Raw genomic sequence first — 15,914 nt, forward strand, 5'->3', positions numbered from 1 at the left:
CATGTTTGTGTGCTCTCTCTCTCTCTTTCACACACACACACACACACACACATATTTTTCTCTTTGCTGACTGTTTGAGAGTAAGTTACAGACAACATGTCATGTTAAAAAGCATGTCATGTTTAATATCATGTATCTTCCAGGAACACAGATTATCTCTGGTATAATTGTGATACTGTTACACATCCAAGAAAGTTAACATTGATAAAATACCTTTACCAATAGATTGTCCATATTTAAATCTTGAATTGTCCCAATGTTCTCTGCTAACTTTTTTAAAAATCCAGGATCTAGTCAAGGATCATGGTTTGTGTGCAGATATCCATTGGTGTTTTGGGGGGCAAGTTTAGCCCAGCTATTTTGTAGAATGCCCATCAATTTAAATTTGCCTGATTATTTCCTCATGATTAAACTCAGGCTGAACATTTACAGCAGGGATACTCTCATAGGGGATGTGAGGCCTGAGAACTACCTAACATCAGGAGCACATGATAGCACTTTCCATAATGATGATGTTAAATTTGATGGTGTCTACCAGCTTTCTCCATTGTACAGATGGAATTTTCCTTTCTAAGAAATAAAATAATCCGGAGGGTGGTGCTTTAAGATTCTGTAAATATCCTGTTCCCCAACAATTTTGCACTCAGTGATTTTAGCAACTATTGGCATCCCTCATCCAAGATAATTATTACTCTGGTGAATACCAAGTGGTGATTTTTCTAATTGTCTAATTTTTTGTATATTAGTTGGTATTCTGTGAAGAAGAGCCTTCCTTTCTCCTCCGCTCTTTTTAATCAGTATCAATATGAACTTGTGAATTTTTAAAATACAAATTTAAGATTTAATATGTATTTATAATCCACTTCTAACATTAATTGTTTTTTTTTTTTTTTTTTTGCGGTACGTGGGCCTCTCACTGTTGCGGCCTCTCCCGTTGCAGAGCACAGGCTCCGGACGCGCAGGCTCAGCGGCCATAGCTCACGGGCCCAGCCACTCCACGGCATGTGGGATCCTCCCGGACCGGGGCACGAACCCGTGTCCCCTGCATCAGCAGGCGGACTCCCAACCACTGCGCCACCAGGGAAGCCCTACATTAATCGTTTTGATGTTACAGTTTCCCATATTTGGCCAGCAGGAGCCCCTGTCTAAAAGGCTTTTGAGAAATAGTTCCTGGATTGAGTGAATGAAGTAGTAGTAGGAAAGTGAGGAATAAATCTGTGTTTACCATGCTTCTTTTTTCTCCCGAGACTCTATATCTGTCAATCTAGCGCGCTTTTCTTTTTATTTCTCTCTAGGTCTCATGGGCTAATTGGCTCTCGTTCAGCTGGAACCTAACAGATAAGTCATCCTGCTGTGTCAAGACAATGCCCAGTTTTAAAACTGCTCTGAAAATGATGAAGGCAGGATCGCCCAGTGATGCTGTCAGGGGGCAACAAGCAGCTTGAGAATTCCCTGTTCACCAGGTAGCAGCTTGAAGGAAGCCACTTTCCATTAGGGAGGACTGCATGGCAGGCAGCCCCCACTGAAGGCTGGAAAATGAGTGTCCCAGTGGCTCCTAAGAAATCATGTTACACTGAGTTACGGGACAACAGAAATGGAGTGAAAAACAATAATGAGAGCGTCCTAAGTCTGGGAGACACCAATGCCAACCCCATCACGTTGGAGGTCAGCTCCTCTCCTGATGAGCCTGTGACATGTGCCCTGACAGATGAAATTGGAAATGCAAATTCAAGGGGGCCAGAAAGTAGTACCCGTGTCCAGAAGGAGTTTCACCCCCTTCAGGGCTTTTCGAAGGCATCTCAGGTTGGCCCTGCCAGCCTGAAGGATTTTAAATTTTCTCCGATGGCTCAGAGAGAACGGAATGAAGAGCCCATGCTGGAGAGAGGCACAGATCCCCTGCAGGCCCCTCGGGGTCTTCAGGGACAATGTCAACCAAGTTGGAGGACTGTCACAGGTGAGGCCAGCCCAGAGGTTTCGGCTCAGAGGGAGGTTGACGTTCCCCGGCATGTTCCCAAGGATAAGTTGGCCAAGACCCTTGACAATGCGGAATTGAGGAGGCATTCTTTGGAGAGAGCCGGCAGCTCTGCTGTAGCAGTGGACATGCTTACCAAGGAGTGGGCTGGGGGCCTGGCCTGGCCGCTTCCACAGCCTGCAGTGCTGGGGTCCCCAGAAGCCCCCCGTCCGGTACCCAGTGGTGGGGAGGGGCCGCAGAAGATGGGGGCAGCCCCTTCTCCGGGGCTGGCTTGTCTTCCAGCTGATGGTCCCTCAGAGGGAAGGAGCTCACGTCATCCTAAACCATCTACCTCAGTAATCAAGGAGACCACCCCCTTAGAGACCCAGCCGGATGGGGGACAGGTACCCAAAGTTAGCACCCAGAGCACAGAGCCTTCTGCCCACCCAGAGTGCGCTCCCAGCCCCTCTCCAGCCTCGAAAGATGCCCTGAGGAAGCCAGAAGCACAATCAGGTCAGGGAAAGCCCGAGCCCAAGATGGAGCTGAAACTTGTCCAGCTCAGGGCCGTGCAGGAGTTCCCGTCCACCCAGGCAGAGGGGCTGGGATGTCCTCAGGAGGATGGCGTGTCATCCCTAGGGAGAAGGGAGCCGTTTACAGAGGAAGCACAGCAAGAAGTCTCGGCTGCTGCACACAGCGGTCCCCACCCGCCGGGTATGGGAAGAGGCAGGGGCGAGCAGGAAAAGAGAGGTGAGGAGGGGTCTCTCCATACCACCCCCAAGCAGAGCCCCGCTTCCTCGGGAGCTGCTGAGCATCAGCCCACGGGCAGAAGTTCACCAAGTGCAGCTAGGAAACCGGGTGAAGCCCCATCCAGCAGCGTTTCACCCAGGGATGGTCACGTTGCTTTTGTTCCTGGTGATTCGACTGACAGCAGGCCCTCAGGTGCCAGTGAGGAGAGAGAGGTTCTGGGCGGCGGGAACGGGGACGGCGCTATGGTTTTTAATTCAGGTCGTTCTGTTGGAGAGAGCGGAACTGGGGTCCCTGAGCCCCCTGACCCTCCAAGCAGCAGCTCAGAAACCGGGGAAAGCACAGAGATCGCTACATCTGTTGCTGAGACTAGGAACCGTCTAGAGACCGCAGTGAAGACTGAAAGCACCTCCCAGGCAAGAGCAGATTCTCTTCCTGGAGTCCCAGTGCCCCTCCACCCAGAGACAACTGTGAATGTGGCCCGCCAGCCCGTGCAACCCAGCAGCCGCTTTCCAGACTTGGGCACCTTGAATGTGGACACAGGGGTCCCCCCGGCCGCTCCGCCTTCTGCCAACAGCTCCAGGTTGTCACACGCTTCCCTGAAAGTGCCTGACAAGAACCCCTGCCCTGGTGGGATCCCCAAGCCTGGCCTCACCCGTCCCGAGGACACACCCGCCTCACAGGAGGGAACGGAGGGCCCCCAGGTTGAAAAGGCAGAAGATAGGGCGGATCCCCGGCCCATTGTTATGCCCAAGCCCAAGCATGTGAGGCCCAAGATCATCACCTACATCCGGAGGAGCCCTCAGGCCCTCGGCCAGGTGGACACGTCTCTGGTTCCCGTGGGGCTACCTTATGCCCCGCCCTCGTGTAACGTGCCTCTCCCCAAAGAGGAGAAGGCGGCAGGTGGAGACCTGAAGCCGGCCGCCAGCCTGTACGACAAGTTCAAGCCAGACCTGCAGAGGCCCCGGGTGTTCAGCTCTGGACTGGTGGTGTCTGGGATCAAGCCCCCGGGACACCCCTTCAGTCAAATGAGTGAAAAGTTTTTACAGGAGGTAAGAGAATGTCACTGTGATACGGTGTATAAGTTGAACATCCTAAAGTTTGTTGTGTATTTTCGATGAATTGTGAAAACAGAATTTCCTCTCTTAGCAAATAGCAGATTCTGATGGATGCACTTGTACAGAAATGGATGATTTTAGCTAGAGGAGGTCGTAGGCAAATGGACACTTTCGATTAGAAGAGTTTGATGATCAGAATGAGATAGAGCTAACGTCTGAAGAGAGTCACTTAAATTCCACCTGACATAATATGTAAAAATTAGATAAGTATGCATTTAAATTGGCTTCCTTGTTTAAATAAGTGAGCATAATTCTTCTATAAACTAGGGCAATGGAAAAAATCCAAAATAAATATATTGTTCAAATTAGTCAGACTTCATCCTCTGAGGGGGAGTATGTATTTCCCTTATGGGAGAATCTTGTTTTCGTCCATGTCAAGAGCACAGTGAGTACAAAATAATGTGTTAGGCATGGGCTCTGTTTTAAGTCAAAACAATAATTACAACTAGCATTTAGTTGAGTGTCTACTATGCATTGGGCCCACATAACATCACATTTAATCTTTGCCCGTCTTCACTACTCCTTACAGTGATTCTCTGGAGGGCGGGATTGTGGTTCTTTTCATTGTCCAGATGAGGAAGCAGACTTGGAGAGCTCTGAGTCACTCATCCAAGGCAACAAAACAAGGACAGCACTGAGATGCTCACCCAGACCCGCCCAGTCTCCTCACTCTGTGGCCCCTCTCAGTACTGGGGTGCTATGGCGAGTTGTGCTCCCAGAGCTCAGAAAGAAGGTTTTCTCTGGATGCAGTCTCATGGCAGCCAGTGATCAATTAAGAGGAAAGCAGCATCAGATCATTTCTCTCCCTGACACCCTCCACGTCTGCTCAGGCCACTCAGAACACGGGCTGGAGCCTATAGGATGCTCAGCTGTTAGGATGCACTCGATCTGGCTCCTTTGCTTCCTGACCACCTCGCCTTCCTTCGCTCTCTCTCTCCCTCTGCTGCCTCAGGGCCTTTGCACTTCCCTCTGCTCAGACTACTTTTCTCCCAGATATCTGAATGTCTTTCTCCTTCACGTTCTTTAGGTCTCTGTTCAATGATCACTTCATTGGAGTCTTTCATTTGTAACAGTTCGTTAAATAAAGTAATTTTGTACCCTCCCCCCCAAAACAAAAAGATACCCTAGATTTTTCTCTGCAAAACACAACTGTGAAAGAAACTTTATTTGGAGATGTAGGCACAAATCCTGTTACTGTTCTATCTCTTTGACCCTTCTTAATTTTTTAATGTATGTTTCCTTTCTTTGTTGCTTCCACTCTCTCCATAAAATACACAGTGATGTCTACTATTAGATGCACATCCCCCCCAAATATTCTCTATTCTTAACCCTGTAGAAGCCACCCGAAGTTTCCAGGAAGTGGGATAGTATGAGTGTTTGTGCAGCTTTAGTAGTGCTGAGGGGTTTGGGGAGACCCCGTTGGTGTGGGGGCAGCTGTGCCACTGTGCACCAGCGGCTCTGAGGAACGCTTCCTGCTGTACTCAGGGCATTCGAGGCCCAGGTCCTTTCCTCAGGCTACAGGACAGAGCAGAGAAGCGCCAGGGGTTGTGCTGGGCTCATTTCTGCGGTAGTCTCTAAGCACAAGTGGAGAATGGGCTGGCCTTTGCCCTTTGCTCCTGTAGCTGTGACTTGGTGTAACCCAGAGAGTCCCCCTCCTGTGTTCAGCCCCCGGAAGTGGCTCTGAAGGTCATCGTGGGTCTAGTCATGCCAGGAGGATAAAATACGCTGACTTGTTTAGACTGCTTTCTGCTCTCAGCTATCCTGAGGCCTCTGGGACACTCCCTCCTATTGACATCTTGGGGGAATCCTTTTTTTTAAAAAAAATAATTAATTAATTAAGTTAGTTTGGACTGTGTTGGGTCTTCGTTTCTGTGCGAGGGCTTTCTCTAGTTGCAGCGAGCGGGGGCCCCTCTTCATTGCGGTGCGCGGGCCTCTCACTATCGCGGCCTCTCTTGTTGCGGAGCACAGGCTCCAGACGCGCAGGCTCAGTAGTTGCGGCTCACGGGCCCAGCCACTCTGTGGCATGTGGGATCCTCCCAGACCAGGGCTCGAACCCGTGTCCCCTGCATTGACAGGCGGATTCTCAACCACTGCGCCACCAGGGAAGCCCTGGAATCCTTTTAATTGCTGGTGTAAGTGGGGGGAAGGGAACAAGAGTGAGAGGACCCAGTGAGGTTGTGTGCTTACAGCATACAGGTGTGTGATTAGGGCTGAACCCTGCTGCTCCTCCCTGGTACCGCCTCATCACTGTAGGACACTGTGCCTGTCAGAGCTCTCCAGAGAAACAGATTGTATATACAGGTGTGTATATGTATGTATGTATGTATCTTTCTGCCTGTTGAGACTTTAAGGAATTGGTGCATGCAGTTGTGGAGACTGGCACATCCAAAATACGCAGGGTGGGCTGGCAGGCTGGAGACCTAGGGGAGCGTTGAGGCTGCAGTTTCAATTCAAAAGCCATCTGCTGGGAGGTTTCCCTCTTCTTTAAGGGAGGTCTTTTTCTATTAAGGCCTTCAGCTGATTGGATGAGGCCCACCCACATGATGAAGAGTAATCTGCTTTATTCAGGGTCTACTGAGTTAAATGTTGATCTCATCTGAAACACAGCACTAGAGAAACATCTAGGATAATCTTTAACCACATATCTGGGTGATGTGGGCTATCACGTTGACAAAATGAGCCGTCACAAGCCCTCTCCTTGCGCTAGCTTCTCAGTGAAGCCTCTGCATTTGCCCCATTGTCTCCCCAGCCTGCCGTCCCCTGAGAACAGGACAGGGCAGATAGGAAGAGGGACAGTCCAGTAAGAACTTAGTTGCTTGTGGTGTGTGCCTTGATGGATTTTAGGAGTTTGTTTGAAATCACAAGGATTCTTTAGTTTCAGAATTATTTCTCTAAAACTACTTCATTAGAGAAAGAGGGAAAAAACCCATTTGGGGTTAATCTCTCTGTGTTTATGATGGTACGGTGATACCTGCTGTGTTCTGTCAATAAAGATGAAAGAAAAGAGTGTGAAGCTTTTTGTAGACTCTCCTGTTTTATTAAAAATGCATAGATTAGGCATCTAAGGAGTACTTTTCACCTTTTCAAAAAATTTGTTATCTTAACAGAGACAAATTACCCAACAAAATGGCAGGCATTGAGGTTCCTGAAATTGTTAAGGTCATATTCAAATGATGGAATGATGGATTTTGACCCCTGAAACCTATACAGTTTGAAAGGACAGAATAATTACTGAGATAAGACATTGCAATCCTAAAAACCTGACAGATGTAGGTTAGAAATGATAATAATTTCTTCATGGGAGCACCTGATAAAAGCAATGAGCAATGACACCAAACATTTAGACACTAAAATAAAAAAAATTGAGCAAATATGAGTATAATAGAAAAACCAAAGATTGACAGTAAGAAAGTAAGTAGAAAATGGTAAAAATTTTATCAGAGAGCAGATGTAGAATGTTCTTTCACAGGAATATAATTTGCTGGGGCCTGAATTCCATCTACATACTATAGCAATCATGCATATTTTACAATGTGATTATGATAAAACTTTTAAGGCCTCATCTTTTGTTTCAATAACGTCAATTTAACTTCTTATCTATTTCAACAGTAAAAGAGTATTAAATTAAGGGTTTATCTCTTCAGCAGCCTGGATCAAAGCTTTATAGCCCCTATTAAAGAATATTGTTAAATGCCTGTGATTCCTGGATAGAGGTTCGACACGTAAAATGTATTATGATTTAGAGCAGAGTTAGTTAACATCTATGTCTTTTCATACATAGCCTCTGGCACTTTTTTTTTAACTTAAAGGAAATAAGATTATTTTGTTGTCTTTTTTTTTTTTTTTTTACTTTTTTTTTTTTTTTCTTCTTTTTGCGGTATGCGGGCCTCTCACTGTTGTGGCCTCCCCCGTTGTGGAGCACAGGCTCCGGACGCGCAGGCCCAGCGGCCATGGCTCACGGGCCCAGCTGCTCCGCGGCATATGGGATCCTCCCAGACCGGGGCACGAACCCGTATCCCCTGCATCGGCAGGCAGACTCTCAACCACTGCGCCACCAGGGAGGCCCTTTTTTACTTTTAACATGAAGAAACACTGATACTATGAACAGGCTTTGTGAGTACAGAATTGCATATATAAAAGGTAGCCATCAATTGTATTCTAATCCAAACTGTTAATCACAGGCGATAGTAACATGCTGTTATGTTGTTAGATTCAGGAAAGAATGAAACATGATTCCTTTATTTAATAGATGTTTGTTGATTTCAGCTCTGTGCTAGACATTGTTCTAGGTGCTATGAATTCAGCAGTCAGCAAGACTCTGCCCCAAAACTTCCATTCTAGTGAAACTTGCTCAGACATTCCTGGAGGCAACACCTTACTAGGGAAGACAATCAGAGGTAATTCACAGTCTCTCATTTTTAATTATGTAAAAAGAATGATGTAGAAGCCTGAAAACACATCTTTCCATTAACCTCTCTATTCTTCCAAATAACCTTTTCCCCCTCATTAACAATGCATATTTTATTTCCTAAGTAGCCTAATAAAGACTTAACATAAATTGTTAAGGTTCATCAACTTACTGTAAGACTAGGTCACCAGGAAAACTGTGCCTTTTCTCCTTAGGAATAATGAGACTGTCACAGTTCCATGAACATGTGCTAAATTCTTTCCTTGCGTCATTGACATCTTTCGTTTATAGATTAACTACTTGCACAAATGCCAATGATTTTGTAATGATCAAATTTAAAAATCTGATGGAGGGAATTCTTTTTCCTCCCAGCAAAATGTAGATTCATAGAGTATTAAAACCAGCATATACCTAAGGGATCATCCAGTTGTTGTCAACTTAGAGATGAAGACATTGGGCCCAGAGAAGGTAAGAGATGGGTGATGGAGCAGCTCAGCGGTTCCAGGGTGGTCGCTGTTGGAGCCTTGGTCTCCGGACCAGGCTCAGCACTCATCCTGTGATGTGCGGTTCTCTGACTGAGCTTCTTGTCATTTATCATAGGTTACAGAACGCCCTGGAAAAGAAGAATTTTGTTCTCCTCCCTATACTCACTACGAAGTTCCTCCAACTTTCTATCGATCGGCCATGCTCCTTAAGCCCCAGTTGGGATTGGGTGCAATGTCACGTTTACCATCTGCCAAGAGCAGGATCCTGATCGCGAGCCAGAGGTCTTCAGCGAGTGCCATTCACCCACCAGGAACCATAGCGGCAGCTGCCAGCCTCTACAGTTCTGACCCTGCAGGTAAACCAATGCCACAGGGACTGCTTTTTCCTGCTGTACTTTTAAATAGTAATCGCATAAAATGATGGTAACTGTCTAAGGTATGAATGCCTCTCCTTCTTTAAAAGAGCCTTTTTTCTGTTCTTCCATATGATTGTAGATACAGACATTTGTCAAGACTCATCTATCTGCAACTGTCATTCTCCATGTCACCCTTAAAACGATGGCCCTTGTGACCACCACCTCATTTCTTGTAGTTTCTCCTGTACATCTAGTTTCTCTGATACATCCTATAGACTAGGGTTCAGAAAGGGCCAGATAGTAAATATTTTAGGCCTTCTGGGCCATAACGGTCTGTATTGTAATTACGTAGCATGAAAGTAGCCATAGACAGTCCGTGAATGCGTGGGTGCAGCTGTGTTTCAACACAACTTATTTTACAAAAACAGATACAGGCACACCTTGGGTGTGCCTGCAGTTCCGGTTCCAGACCACTGCAATGGAGCAAATATTGCAATAAAGAGAGTCATACGAGTTTTTGGTTTCCCAGCGCATGTAAAAGTTATGTTCATGCTATACTGGAGTCTGTTAAGTTTGCCATAGCATTATGTCTACAAAAACAATGTATCTATCTTAATTAAAAAATACTTTATTTATGAAAAATCCTAACCATCGTCTGAGCCTTCAGCAAGTCGTGGTAGTAACATTAGAGATGACTGATCACAGATCGGTATAACAAGCATAATAATAACTTAAAAGTTTGAAATATTGTGAGAATTACCAAAATGTGACACCAGAAACACAACGTGAGCAATTGCTGTTGGAAAAATGGTGCCGACCGTTTTAGTCTAATGGATGAAATAGACAATAAAAAGATAAATGCATAATTGGAAATTGTGATAAGTGTTAGGAAAGCAAGAAGCACAGTGTTTTGAGAAATTGCAGCCAGAAGAGTGCTATATGTGTGGGACAGAGGTGCTTCAGGGGCAGCCTGTCTGAGGAAGTGGGAAGAATGCATGGGGAGTAATACCAGAAGTTACTCACGGAAGTTGGGTTCTGCTTATTCTACACTGTCTTCAGTAATGTTACAATTTGAATCTTTGTACTTATTTGTCTTCTTTCATATTGTTTTCTCAGAATAGATTATTTGAAGTTTAATTATTGGATAAATACATATCCAAACATTTTTTAAGACTGACTTATTTTCTAGAAAATGCGTAGTAATTATTTTCACACTAGAGTTTCTTGAAAGTCCTTTTCTTTGCCACATCCTTGCCAGTATTGAGTATTACCATTATTATTACTCCTCCTACTATTATTATTATTGCACTTCTTTTATTATTAGTGGAAGGGAACTTTTTTTTTACCTGTTTGCCATTTTGTGACTTGTCATTTACTCAGGTGATAACTGATGGTCTTAATGGTTAGTTGTTTTCTTGGTAAGCCCTTCTATAAAAAATCAAATTATTTTTTAATGGTTCCCACAGTATATGTATATTATGATGGATCTACCTGATGTTACATAGCTGCTACAGGTCAATTATGTGTTCAGTCACTCATTCAACAATTAGTACTGTGGGACTGTTACATGTCAGCATTGTTCTAGGTGTGGGCATAAAGCAGTGACAACAGGCAAAAATCCTTGCCACTGTTTTAGAATTTTAGGATGGGGGTAACAAACTTTTTTTTTTTTTTTTAGTGAATAAATAAAGCACATGGTCTATTGAGAGAAATCACCAGTATTGAAGAAAATGAAACATTAGAGAAGGGGGAATGTTTGGGACAAGAAGGAGGGAGATTCCAATTTTAAATAGGATGGCTGGAAAAGGCCTCCCTGAGCGATGACCTTTAAACCAGTCCCCAAAGGATGGGAGGGAGGGAAGAGCCAGTGCAAAGGCCCTGGGGTGGCAGGAAGGCCAGGGAGGCTGGAGCAGAGGAAGTAGTGGGGAGAGTGGTTGGGGAGGAGAGTAGAGGCGTGGCCGGCACTGAGGGAACTTGCAGAAGGCCTAAGAAGGTCGTAAGGATGTGACTGTTAGTCTGAGTGAGGAGACCATTGGAGGCTTTGGAAGTAGGGCAGTGTGATCTGGGTTTTGTGTAAACAGGACCTCTCTGAGTGCCGGGTTGAGAGCGCGCTCTAAGGGGACAGTGTGTCTGCATATCTCCCTTCCCTTTGCCCCGCACATTCTCACTGCCTCTGACTCTCCAGACTGATCTCTGTGTCTTCAACTCACTGTGATGGACAGACTCTGAGTTCCTCCCTCCTGGGCTCTGGCATGGAGGGTGCCTCCAGGCAGTGAGGTTGGCAGTGATAAGGCTCACCTCATTCGTTTTCCTTCTCCAAAGGATCACATTCCTGGGCTGGTGGTTGTACAGTTTCTGAAAACATTAGTTCTGTATATTTTGTTTCATTTTGTAATTGTTTATGGCAGTTTCCATATCAATTAAATCTTTATGGGTGAAGTTGCTTTTACATATTCATCAGAGATTGTTGATGTCAGATGATGTTTGTTGTAGCTAATGAGAAAACTTTCTCTTTTGTGTTTGCTCTTTTAGTTTCAGACTATGATGGTTGTTTGGGTTTTTTTGTTATTTAAGAATACTTTTAAAATGTTTCTGTATATGGTTGTATTTTGTTTGCAATTTGTGTTTAATTTTGTGCCTGGCGTCACATATTCAGCACATTGGGATTCTCTGTCACTCTTACCTTGGTTATTCTTAGATCTTTATTTTACATGGTCACTCGAGGCTCTGAGCAGCATCACGCTGGCAATGAGAACAGGAGGTAGGAACAGCCCTCGATGCTGCAGCCCCGTAATTTAGCATTCACATTCCCAGAACCAGGTGAGGTCCCTCATTCTGAATCCTAAGATCTGGTTTGATACGTGAACTGCATACACTGTATTTTTTTCAGGCCTTAGGTAGGAAAACACTTAGGTCTCCTATAGACAAGTAAACGTGTGACTTAAACTTTGGGAAGAATTCCTGTTGTTTCCACTCCTGTGTTGACTCTGTGAGTACCATTACGTGCATCGTGGCTTTAAAGTGGCTTAGAAGACCCAGATGTGCAATAAGTACATGCTACCCCACAAAGCATATTCTTACACAGTTTCTTTGGTATAACTGAATACTCTTTCCTAAGACTCTTAAAGCCTTACAGATCTTTTTGGTTTTTTTGGCCGTGCCACGCAGCATGCGGGATCTTAGTTCCCCGACCAGGGATCGAACCCGTGACCCCTGCAGTGGAAGCACGGAGTCTTAACCACTGGACTGGCAGGGAAGTTCCAAAGTCTTACAGGTTGTAATGTGATTCTGTCTGCTGAAAAATAAATAAACCTAAGCACTTCCTTACTTCTTAGATAATTTCTGTGTTTTTGTATACAGTGTTTTCTGACTCCACAGTCATGCATAAACCTATGAAGTTTTACTGTCATCAGGCCTGGGTATGAAAATCAGGATGCTATTTAAGTACTCAAAGTACAACAGCAGACGGTTACCTCCCTTTAGGTGGACATAAAATCTGTACTAGTGAAACCTAAGATTGTATATAAAAACAGTTCATTATTAGATCCTTCACATCTAAAGAGTTAAAAAGATAGTTCTTTTCTGTACTGCCTTTTTAGTAGATTTATATATGTTTTATGTTCCTTTTTCTGAAAACATCTCTCATGGCATTATGTAATACATTATGTAAAAAAATGTTAACTTGTATACAACATATCAGGATGTAATTTGTTTTCATGAAAATAACTATACCCAGTGTTGCTGAAAGCATGACGTTTTTGTGTCAGCCAGTGCATCCTGAAAGAACTATAATATTTTTTGATAGGGATAAAGTGTCAGAATAGAAGTTTTTTAAAGACTAGATGAGGAATACTTTATTCTATAAATAACCAGAGAAGTTCAATCAGATAAGTTGAGACAGTTTTTCTCAACTTATATTCAGTTTTGTTATGAATTCTGCTTATTAAAATAAATTTTATTTTAGAGTTGAACATACCTCTTTGGTAATTGTTATCAAAAGGCAGGTTGAATCCTGCCAAATTTTAAAATGTAGGCTATTAAGTTAATGTAATATATATTGAAGACTTGATTGGAACAATTTTAAAACACAAGCACAGTAGTGGTTGTGGAGAGCTCTGAGTGGTCTTGATGATGTCAGAAATGTAGCAAATTGTAAGCATATACTCAATATTTCTAAAGGAAGAATTCTGAGGTGAGAGCATTATCCCCACTTTGTGGGGATACGGAGAGTTTAACCAGTGATTACAACAGGAAGAGAGACATACTTGATAGAGACATGCAGAGTGCATGTGAGGGGGCTCTCCAATCAGCTCGGGCGGGTTGGGGCTCTGGAAAGATTTTCCAGATGAGGTGAGTTGAATTGAATTTTTCAGGATAAATAGGAGTTTACCAGAAGGGGTAACGGTAGAATGTGTGTCTGTCAGAGAAAGAGGTCATCAGTTTGGGCGATTCAGATCCCTTACAAGGACCGATCACTCAGTAGGGAGGACTGGAGGATGCTTGGTAGGGTGGGGCGAGCGATGGACAGTTAGTCATTGGACGCATGCGGAGTTTGAGGTTCCTTGGGAACATTCAGGTAGAAATTTCCCGAGGGCAGAAATGGGGACTGGAGAGAAGTTGGAGCCGAAGGTCAGTGTAGGAGTCATTGCCACCTGGATGTGAGTCGAAGCCGTGCAAATGGATGAGCAGGGTCAGGGCTGGAGAGGGAGGACGGAGTAAGGAAGGGGTCGAGAAGCGGACTTTGTGTCCACGTTTCAGGAGTAACTGAAGAAGGACGCCTGCAGGAGGCAGGAGACTACAGGGTGGGTGGGTGGAGGCCACTGGGAAAACGTAGCGTTGGAGTCTAAGGAAGGGGGAGCTTCCAAGGTAGAAAGTGGTCAAGCCTGTCTCACAGAAGACAGGACAAGGAAAAATGCAAAGAGGCTGGGATCGGAAATTAGGAAGCAGTTGGTGACCTAGTTCCGAATGAGCAATTTTAGTAAAATGTGGGGTGGAAGTCACGTCTTAGTAAGGCTGAGAAGTGAATGAAAAGTGAGGAAGTGGAAGCAATGAGAATAGACTGCTGTTTCTAAAAAGGCAACGGTGGAGGAGAGCCCTGGGCACTCGCCGCCGCAGGGGAAGCAGGGCTGCGTGTTGTTTTGTTTTTCAGAGCCTGTGCGAGAGGTCGGACTCAGTTGAATTGTGAGCGATAGGGAGTGGCCTGGGGGGAGAGGCTGAAGGGTGTGGTGGTGTTAACTGTTGGAGCAAGGTGCCCAGGTGGGTGGCAAACAGTGAGATCACGATCCCATGTGGAGGGTGAACCTTGGAACAGAAGCAGAGCATTGATTCTCGTGAGACAAAGGAAGGGAGAAAGAGAAGAAACAGTGTGGGCGAGGTGTTAATTCCTGTGTTAAGAATGAGAGTAGAGAATGAAATATGCCATTTGCAGCAACATGGATGGACCTAAAAATGATCATACTAAGAGCAGTAAGTCAGACAGAGAAAGACAAATAACCACGATATCACTTAATATGTGGAATCTAAAATACGACACAAATGAACTTATCTACGAAATAGAAACAGACTCAAAGACATAGAAAACAAATTTCTGGTTACCAAAGGGGAAAGGGGGCAGGGGGAGGGATAAATTAGTAGTTTGGGATTAACAGATACAAACTACTATATATATAAAGAACAAGGTCCTACTATATAAGCAAAGGGAACTATATTCAATATCCTGTAATAAACCATAATGAAAAAGAATATGAAAAAGTGTGTGTGTGTGTATATGTATAACTGAATCACTTTGCTGTACACTAGAAACTAACACAACATTGTAAATCGACTATACTTCGATTTCAAAAAAAGAATGATAACAAGTTTTTTGGCATCGCTTAAGTGCCACATTACTATTTTTATCACAGTTTTACTTAATTTCATGACAACTATAGCATCTACCAAGAAAAATTTAAATCAGGTGGGAAAACGTCCCTATAAGACAGACTGATGAATTCCTGAGATGGCCCAAGACAACATGGCATAACTGTGGTTCCTTTGGTGTCTTAATAACACTGGATGACCTTGGGACGAATCTTGGAGGCTTCGGAGGAACCTTTAAGTTTGTACTGGTGTTTGTCTCAGTATATCTCTCTCAATGTCACCCATTTCTACATACTGTTGAAATGGACATTGACAGTGACTATTTTTTTGTTGTGCATCCAGCCAACGAAACCATCCCATCTTTGACTTACTTTCATTGCAGCTGAGCATGCCTAAAATGCCCTGCAGAAACTTATTAAAAAAAATGTAAGTTTCCTTGGCCCAGACCCAGAGAGTCAGCTTCAGTGGCCCTGGGGTGCATCACAGGCATAACAACTATTCTTCTATTTATTTAGACAAACACTATTAGTATATGTAATGAATATTGAGCACCTACTATGTGTCAGGTTGTTTCAGCAATGAGGATACAACCATGAGGATATAACCATGAACAAGACAGAAGAGATCCCACAGGCAATTATGATGCAGCGTGACTTAGTGCTGGGATGGTAAAGTCTTCTAGGCTCAGAAGAACATAGGAGGGGATCTAACCCCAAGTCGGGGTCCAGGAAAGTTTCTTAGGTGAAGTATGGTATGAAGGAGCAAAGGACTTGAGGTATGGGGGTCAGGGATGAGGAGGTGATGGGAGTGGATGGCAGAGGGAATGCTACATGTGAAGATTGGTATGCCTGGAACATAGGATGTCAAAGAGGGATGAGAAAAAAGAAGATTGTTATGACGTGGTAAGCTGTGTTAAGGAATTGGCCTTTTCTCCTAAGAACAAGATGGTGCCATTAAAGGATATTAAGCAAGGGACTGATAGGATCATATTTC

At 44.4% G+C, this 15,914-nt stretch overlaps 1 protein-coding gene across 3 annotated transcripts in view; it reads left to right on the top strand.

The window, feature by feature from the left end:
• Positions 1 to 1,536: 1,536 nt before the first annotated feature.
• Positions 1,537 to 15,914, top strand: part of MTUS2 (microtubule associated scaffold protein 2) — a gene marked incomplete at its 5' end in the record, with an annotated part of 314,758 nt that continues 300,380 nt past the window's right edge. For all 3 annotated transcript variants that reach the window (XM_082601954.1, XM_082601955.1, XM_082601956.1), the window contains 2 exons: positions 1,537 to 3,747; positions 8,822 to 9,062. In XM_082601954.1, coding sequence (XP_082458080.1) covers positions 1,537 to 3,747; positions 8,822 to 9,062 — 2,452 coding nt within the window. The remainder of the gene's footprint in view (positions 3,748 to 8,821; positions 9,063 to 15,914) is intronic.

The sequence above is a fragment of the Mesoplodon mirus genome (assembly GCF_964341445.2).
Source record: "Mesoplodon mirus genome assembly, chromosome: 17".
Lineage (NCBI taxonomy): Eukaryota > Metazoa > Chordata > Mammalia > Artiodactyla > Ziphiidae > Mesoplodon > Mesoplodon mirus.